The sequence below is a fragment of the Carassius carassius genome, chromosome 28, assembly GCF_963082965.1.
Source record: "Carassius carassius chromosome 28, fCarCar2.1, whole genome shotgun sequence".
In the NCBI taxonomy this organism is placed as follows: domain Eukaryota; kingdom Metazoa; phylum Chordata; class Actinopteri; order Cypriniformes; family Cyprinidae; genus Carassius; species Carassius carassius.
The window spans coordinates 9,514,826-9,523,928 of record NC_081782.1 but is presented as its reverse complement, the minus strand read 5'-3'; the positions used below and the strand labels follow the sequence as shown (position 1 = coordinate 9,523,928).

The window sequence follows — 9,103 nt, the reverse complement described above, 5'->3', positions numbered from 1 at the left end:
GATAACGGAGTTCGGAGATCGTGATTGTTAGTCGATTAAGATTAAATGATTCAAAGATTCGCTCATAAACATGAAGTTGTCGCCACCTACTGGCAGAAAGGTGCACCAAATAGTGAACCAATAGATTTTACTCACTAAAGAATGAAACTTGCCAACAGTACATCAAAGAAAGACAGCATTGACACAACACTCGGTTGATTGCGTAAGTTTTCATGACAGCTTCCTGTGGCCTTGGCTGGGAAGGTTCCAATCCTTGCATCGCGACGCACTAAACACCGCCCGCTTCTCTCTGGCACCCCCCAAACGCACTAACTCCGGCGGTGATTGGGCAGTGCAAATGTCTCAACTCCCCTCGTCCACCGAGCACCGGTTGAGCACATTTTGTCACTTGCGCTAACGTTAAATGGAGGAACGTCCCTGCGAAGGGGCATCCGGAGTATATATCAGTCATGGAGCAGAGAACGGCCCTGATCGATCAAACATATCGGTAAACAATGATCAGAACAACCGTAAGTTCCAGAACGAGAAAACGCAGACGAAGAAAACAGGTTGGTAACCAGCAAAGCTCACTGTTTTTATCTCACTCTCTCTCTGAACAAGCTTCTAATACATGTCGTAGTTTGCTTGTACAGTAATACTGCATTAGTTAAGTCAAACGAGGAGCATGCTTTGCTGACTGTACTGTTTGAAATAGTTATATCCAGTGTTAGCCGCAACGCTAGCTAGCGTAAAGGGACATTGACCTTGTGCACCGGTCTCCCAGCACGCATTTCCCTGACTTCTAATTCATTAGTAAACATAACTCTCAGTTTGGGTCGTTTTTAAAAGGAACGCGGCCGTCAGAGATCCAGGATAGCCTGTTAGCGCTGCCCCGTTGCTGCCACAGCAACACGAACCGGCTCCTGTGGAATGTTCCTGCTCGTATCTTAAGCTTGTTCTGTTATTTCCTGTCCGCCATGATGGACTGCCAAATCTCAAACTTCACCGCTGCCCGTTTCTCGTACAAACCCGAGTATTTGATAATACAATTCGGGCGATGCGGTCAGCCATGCTAGGTATTTCTGTCAGAGTCGCTATTAATGTTGTTTTAAGGGTGTACGTTTGACCATCTTAGCTCGAATAGCGGCCTATTGCTCTTTGACAGTCATGTGAGTGGGCCTGGTAGTGAATGGGCTCGCGCTTACCGCCGATTCGAACTCGGCACCAAGTGGCCTGAATAGAACGTGTCGGAAAATTCTATAGCTGCACGGATACAAACGTTCCAGTTCCAAAACCGTAAATGGAAGCAACCGGAAAATCATATAACGTTACGCAAACTGTCAAATGCACGCTTTGACGTGCAGATTGACAAAATAAAAATAATAATAAAAGAACGACATTTCTGTTGTTTTTATTTTTAAGTGCATTTTCTTGACCCCCTGTACCCTGCATTATTTATAATTTTATTCAACGAAGCTCATGGCGTGAGAACTATCATGTATGTTTGATTTCAATCAAAATGTGACAGTTTTATTGTGTGTATTCTCTCCCTTAACTGTGTTGAAATGCACCGCAGGCGAAGGGTTAACTGTTAATATCAAGCTATTTTGTACGGTTCAGTTGGCTATTGTGGTATACATTGTGTAAAATGTTTCGCTGGAGTACACCGCTTCATATCGCTAAAACTGTTCATAATTGGTCCATAAAAACTGCTAGCGCCTGTTGAAATGTATCTTTGCAGTTGTCACTTTATAAAATCGTACCAACAAGCACACCTTCCTGTGGCTAATCATTCAGGCTGCCCACTTAGCATGCTAAGCTAGCTGATGACTTGGCCGGTTTGTTGACCGAGTACACAAAAACATGGCTTCAAATAAAGTATTAACATTCATAAACAATTTTGTAAATGATTTAATGTAGTATACACGTTCCTGACTGCCATGTTGCGATTAACCCACTTCAACGAGTGTGACTTTACCACACAAATGAAAATAGCCCCAGAAGCTGTCATGGCGTTAGACACAAACCACACAAATGTAAGCTCACAAAATCAATGGAATTTGTTAAAGGGAGCTCAGTATAAGGTTTTGCGTTTTTGATTCATTTCGGGATTTTAAGAAGTGTCCGCCAATGCTGTGGAACTACCCAAATATGACTGAGTACTCCATTTTGACACGTCATACCTCCGGTTAAAAATAGGGCGATGTCAGACTTGAGCCGTCCGATGAAAGCACACTTGCTAGGGGTGCTCTTTTCATGCCTCATACTTTCTGCCTCAAACACAGAGGTCGTTAAGAACCGTTTTAGTGCTCAAACCACTTGTTTAATACGTTGCACCCTTGATTTAGGTATGACATTACCCTGCTGCCTTGTTGATTCAGTTTGTTTACATGTACTGTAAAAATACAGCTTTTTTTCCTCTGTGAATTTGAATCTGTATGCCAGGCTGCCAGAATGGAATTGTTGCTAATGCCAGTCTTATGCTCATATGAGGACATTCCATCATCTGCCATAAATAGTTTCCATAGAAATCATGAAGTACAGCAAACAGTCTTATGCACACTTGCCTGACAGAACATTTGTCTTTTTTTTTTTAAGGATATCCAAATATAGTGATCCTGTTGCAGAGGATCCCTCTGGATAACAGACTGTTTTACTGTTAATTCTTGAAAGTAGTAAGCAAAAATAAAGACAATATACTGTTGATTGCATATTTTAAGTTGTATGTGTGTTAAATATATTTTTCTACAGAACATTGACTGTAGTTTCAAATCAAATGTATTTATATAGCACATATAAATAAATAAATACAACTTTTGAAATATGTGAAAGAGTCCAGAAAAAAATTATTTATGGTTTCCACAAAAAAATTAAGGAGCACAACCTTTATCAACGATACTAAGGAATGATTCTTGAGAACCAAATCAGCATTTTAGAATGATTTAACAGCATTTTAAAATATATACGAAAATAGTAAACAATTATTTTAAATTACAATATTTGCTATAATACACACACATAATGCAGATTTTTATGTCATGATACATAAAAAACAAGTTTCTTTCCTTTTTTCTGAAAGTGTTTTTGCAGACCCAGTATGAAAACCGATGATCTCTGATTTCACTTTATTGGCAGAGATGTAATTTGATAAACCAGCTCTGTTCAGATGTAGGTTGGTTATGGCTATCAAATCACAGATATTCAATTTTATACTGGTTTTATTTGGAAGTACACTGAATACCATCCATGGTTGTTTAATTTGAGTTGACAGTAGACAGCTTGTCATCTGCCTGACCCTGGCTTGGTTCCACAGAACATACCTAGTCTAAATATTCCTTGATCTTTTGCAAACATTGGCTAGACTTGACCCGTTCCCTTACTGGAACTTGAGATCTGATCTGGACGTTTGACAAAATTTGTTGTTTCAATGGATCAATTGATGCAGATTTGCGGTTTGCATTCCATATATTTATTGCTTTTTGTTTCTCCTCTGTGCAGAAAATGGCAAAATAAATGGAACTCTGAAGGAGGGAGAGGTGACTCCCGCTTCCTTTAACCCAGAAAGATCCCTGCACCCTGCGAACAGCAATGGCGACAGACACCTGCTAGACATCAACTTGAAACAGAAGCCCACTAGACGGGCCTTCACCGCTGACTCAACAGGGGACAGAAAAGGTAGAAACACTAGCAGAAAAAGCATGGACTTCAAAAATGACAAGTCCTTAACGTTGAACACACTTGAATGCAAAAAAGAGGCTTTGGCTACTCTGAACGGTGTGGTGTCGCTCAATTCTGTACCACTTACCAACGGTTACCCTAGCAAACCCGGAGCTGATAATGACGGCAGCGGCTCTGAGAGTGGATACACTACTCCCAAGAAGCGCCTAGCCCAGAGGAATGGCAAAACCGGGGACAATGTGACTGCTTCTGCCCAGGGAAAAGCCATGCAACAGGGTGGCAAACAAGACCACAGGCCTGTGGCGCCGGACTCGGCCTCTGGCTCTCAGGTGGAGAGTGGCAGAACTGGTTCAAAAGTTGAGCTGCACCTAAAAGTCAAGGAACCACCTGCCTTCGCCACCCCACCTCCTCTGTCGATGGCTGAACTTCAGCGTAAAAACTCAGACAGCAAAGCGGCTGGCAAACGGTTCGAGGATCGCTCCAGCAAGGTTAAAGGGGCTACCTCCACCAAAGAGGACTCATGGACCTTGTTCAAGCCTCCGCCTGTCTTTCCTGTGGACAATAGTAGCGCTAAGATTGTGCCTAAGATCAGTTATGCAAGCAAAGTGAAGGAGAACCTCAATAAGACTGCCCAAGCTGGTGGGGAGGCTCTCACTCCTGCTCCCCAGGTGCCTGGGAGACCGCCACAGGTCCCCATGTCTGCGGTGAAAACCATCACCTCGGCTAGCTTTACCAACGGTCCCCTTCCAGGGGAAGGGAATGGCTGTCCCCATTTCAGTGCCACTCCTCTGCTGGCGCCTCCGGCTGTTGCCGCTGAGAATGTAGCATCTCCCCCTAGTAGTGGCACTTCGGCCGTTGGAAGTTCCACATCCTCTGTGGCTGAGCCCAGGAAGCCCAGTCTGTTCGTTTACCCCGTCACCTCCTCCAATATGCAACTTTCGCTCCCTAGCGGCCGCCAAGCCGATCCCCCTGCTGCTCCGACAAATCAGAAGTCTCTGGGGGACATTTTTCAGAATCAGTGGGGCTTGTCCTTTATCAACGAGCCTAGCGCCGGACCAGAGGGCATGTCGTGCCGCTCAACCGGAAAGGACATGTCGGTGGAGGTGAGCTTTCAGGGAGGCTGTTCTGCTACAGTGGCCACTCAGACTTTCAGTACCTCTCAGAGACCGGATCAACAACCACCCTTCACCAAGACTCACGAGCCAGACAAATGGACAAACGCTCAGAGTCGGGGTGCGAGCGGCGGTGCCATGGTGGCAAGCGGGGCCATACCCGAGACCTCTGTCCTCGTCCCCGATGCCCAGAGAGATGAGACGGGGGTTCATGGTGCAATAGTGTTTTGTTCTTCCTCTAAGGACATTTGTGCCGAGCTGCCTCCCACCTCCCCAGCTGCACCTAAGGTGGCTTTGGCCAAGGACCAGGGCCATACTAAGGGCTTTGACAGGAGGTCTAGTTGGGGGACGTTTGATCTAAAAGCTGCTGTAATTTATCACACTAAAGGTAACTCACTGTTTAAGTTTCTTCTTAAGTACTTTCACTTTACTATGTATTACAAGGATATGCTGTCTTATGAATGTACAGTGGAGATGGACTAATACAATAAATGTGACCCTGGACTACAAAACCAGTCATATTAGCATGGGTATATTTGTAGCAATAACCAACAGTACATTGTATGGGTCAAAATTATCGATTTTACTTTTATCCAAAAATCATTAGGATTTTAAGTAATGATCATGTTGCATTAAGATATTTTTTTAATTCCTTACCTTAAATATATAAAAACTTAATTTTTGACAACTTTAAAGGTGCTTCGGTCATCGCATGTTTGAATCCCGGCTTGTGGACCGTTCTCGATCCCATCAACACTCTTTTTCCCACTTCACTTCCTGTCTCATTACTGTCCTATCAATAAAAAGTCAAAAACACCAAAAATAAATCTTTAAAACAGTGATTATCTGAAAAGACATAATACAAGTAATATAATTTCTGGAGCACATAGAGACGCACCAATCGGCAGTGCTACGTAAATAACTTACAAAATGTAGTCCTTTACTGATTACAAATTACAGGACAAAAATTGTTGTTATTAACAACCTGGATTACACGCATTAAGTAATGCAGTCTTAAGTAATGCAGTAATGCAGTTTATCACACAGATTTGAATGGGATTGTGTACCATGTTGATTTAAACAAAGAGAAAGAAAATATATTCCATTCTTTATCAACATCATGAATTCATTTAACATTACATTACAGCAGGGTTTCTCAAACTCATTTAGAACTCTTTCATTTAGGAAGGAAAATTTAAAAGGAAAAAAAAAATAAGAATGGAAGTGAATCAATAAATTCATTCACTGAATCACTAAATTATTAATTCACTGACACTGTGTGGGTAATCATGTAATCCAAAAAAAAATCTGTAATCTTATTAGGAGCATTTTAAAACCTAATATAATCTAGTATTTATTTTTTTCGGAATCTGATTACCTGATGTAGATTATATGTAATCAGTTTCTACCCAGCACTGCTGATTGGTGACGTTATGGTCAACCCAATTTAAAAGTGTAAATGTCAGTAAAAAATAAATTGTTCAAACTAATTATCAGTCACTCTCTAATGTACAAAAAAGTTTGTTTGGTGCAGATAAATTGGTTTAGTCTACTTAAGTTGTTACTTGGCCTTCTCAAATTAGAATAAGGTTGTTACTCTAACACACAAATGATAATGTGGGACTGAATATATATATATATATATATATATATATATATATATATATATATATATATATATATATATATATATATATATATATATATATATATATATATATATATATATATATATATATATATATACATATACATATATATATATATATATATATATATATATATGTACATATGTATATATATATATATATATATATATATATATATATATACATATGTATATGTTATTTCCGTGTGGTTATATAAAGCAACAAGACAACAGTATTTTGAAGCTATTCTGTTAGTGTGAGTTTCTTTCAAGTTAAATAAAAAAGGACAGATCTTGATTGAATCATAGCTGTACTTGTTTATTTTTACACTAAACTTTCATCTCTCTTCATTGCAGAAATGGAATATTTTTTGAATTTGCAAAAACAAGGTAAGCTGCCATTTACCTCTTGTGTTTGTTGACATATTTATAGACCACTCCTATTTCAGCATGTGATTATTAAACCCTTCAATGATTCAGCATTTAGATATTGCAACCCAATGCCCCATCTGCTCACATCCCTCAACCCTTCCCATATCATTTTTGTTTGTGGTTTTAGAGTTCCCAGCTCTCACCTACATTCCTCTTTCTCACATTCTCACAGATCCAAATCGAGTAGTCCTCTACAGTGAGTCATGGGATGGACCTGCTCAGTGAAGCTGTGTCTGAACACTATATCTCAGATGAACTCTGATGCAAAAAGATGTGCTTGAGGAACATGGCTGCTGCCTCTAAGCATCCTGAATCAGAACTAATCCAATGGTTTAGAAAGGACCTTGTTTCCTGTCAGCAGTCAAGACTGAGCGCAGAGGAACAGGGTGCGCTTAGGGAAAAACGGGGTTAGCTGGTTTTAGATTATTAGAATTGAAGAACAGGAGCTGTGGAACTCAACTCTAATACGGATATGTTGCTGAAGACAATTTCAATGACTTTGGGGACATACAACTCACTCGTCAAACACTCATGATAACCCTATCATGACATTTGGTTGGGCGGAAGCTTCTCCTTTAAGTACTCGCAGACCTAAGAGAGTGTCCAGGAGGAAAGCGTGTCCCCATGTGTGCCCTCTTGAATTCAAATAATCATGTAGTGGTCACATTGAATTCATCTGGGCACAGAACCGAAGAGTGTCACTCTACAATGAATTAACATACTGTGGCCAGAGGAACTATTTCCTTTTTTGGAGATTCAGGGGAATCAAACTCCATTTTATGTGTGGAGGGGCGGTTAGTTCAAGCCTTTGGGAATAAATAATTGTCTTAATTTAATTTCTGGCCAAGTTTGGGTCAGTCCTGTTAGTGATGTCTCTCCACTTCGTTTATTTGTTTTTTTTCTTCCTTTTTCTTTTCTTTGAAATACTTAAAAACTCCCAGGGCAGGTTATGAGGTACACTCGGATTGGGAACCAACCGCCCTGTAGTGTGCATGTGCAGTATGCTGCTCTGTGTGTCTTTTGGAAGAGTTCAAAGTGCTATCGTTCAATGGTCTTACTGTCGTCTCTTCACGCTTCTGTCACCTGACAGCCGTTCGAGTGTCTTGCTCATTGTGTGAATGTGTAAACGGGGGCGGAGATCACGCTATACTCTTTTATCTTGAGTGTTTTATGTTTTTAATTTTCAAGTAGCAGTTAGAACCCAGTACTAATCGATAAGATGTGCCACACCACAGAGTTGCTTCAGCTTCAATGATATAGGTACATTATGGAGGCTTTAGGAATTTTGTTTTTGCCTGGAAAGGCAGAAGCGACTACGTTTGCTTCATTTTGGACTACACCGCAATTTAGAGGGAACCTATAGAGCAGTCGCTGGCGAACCATCCAGACTTTTTATTTCACTATAGAGACTAGAAGCCCCTAGTTTTTTTTTTACATTTTTTTAAGCACCAAAATCACACTTTTATGCTTTTTATTTCTTATGTTTTTATTTATACCTGGGTTTCCATGCTTATCGGTTAAGCGCTTGCTTAAGCACATATGAGCCTCATCAGTAGAACCGCCGTTAACAGGAATTCTGCCGTTGTGTAAATGTTTCTCTTTTTTTTAAATGTCAGAAAATGCATTCTAAAGCTACAGTCTATCCTCTTGTTTTATCATTTCACAGATTAATTGATTTATAAGAATCAGTAGCACTTTACGTATTATGTTCTTGAATTGTATTTCCTTAAACATTGACATATCAGTACATATTTGAAATTCTAGTAATTAATCATAGGCTACTAACTTTTAACCTCTACCTAAGGACTGTCTGTCCACAATCTCAAAAGAAAATGAACATAAACAAAAGAAAATGTAAAATAAAAAAAAGTGAAAAAGGAATGAAAATAAAACAAAAAGACACTCAGGTAGAATTAGGGCAGTGTTCTATCTAACAAAAAAACGCACCAACAGTGTTATTGCCAAATATGAAAGAACATCCCATGTTTGTACCAGCTGTTTTTTAAATTGTAACCTTTTGAGGGATTTAATTTTTGACTGAAAGCCAATGCTTGCGTCTTTACAGGTATCATTTGGCATCAGTGTGTTCTGTACATGACCATGAAACACTGCCAGGTGAAAAGATTCAAGTACACATGGAAGACGTTAACCACACTACGTATCTGTATGTCTTTCCTTTGCAAGGGTTTGTTTTTCTTTTCATCCATGTTTTAAGTGCAGCATGTAATGGTTTCCAATGTGGTCTGTCTTCAGA

The 9,103-nt window shown here is 40.1% G+C and overlaps 1 protein-coding gene across 1 annotated transcript; it reads left to right on the top strand.

Moving 5' to 3' along the window:
• Positions 1–213: 213 nt before the first annotated feature.
• Positions 214–7,685, top strand: nufip2 (nuclear FMR1 interacting protein 2). The gene is made up of 4 exons (XM_059514186.1): positions 214–548; positions 3,478–5,157; positions 6,775–6,807; positions 7,022–7,685. The coding sequence occupies exons 1-4, from the start codon at positions 404–406 to the stop codon at positions 7,072–7,074; spliced, it is 1,911 nt and encodes a 636-aa protein (XP_059370169.1). The 5' UTR covers positions 214–403; the 3' UTR covers positions 7,075–7,685.
• Positions 7,686–9,103: the final 1,418 nt, after the last annotated feature.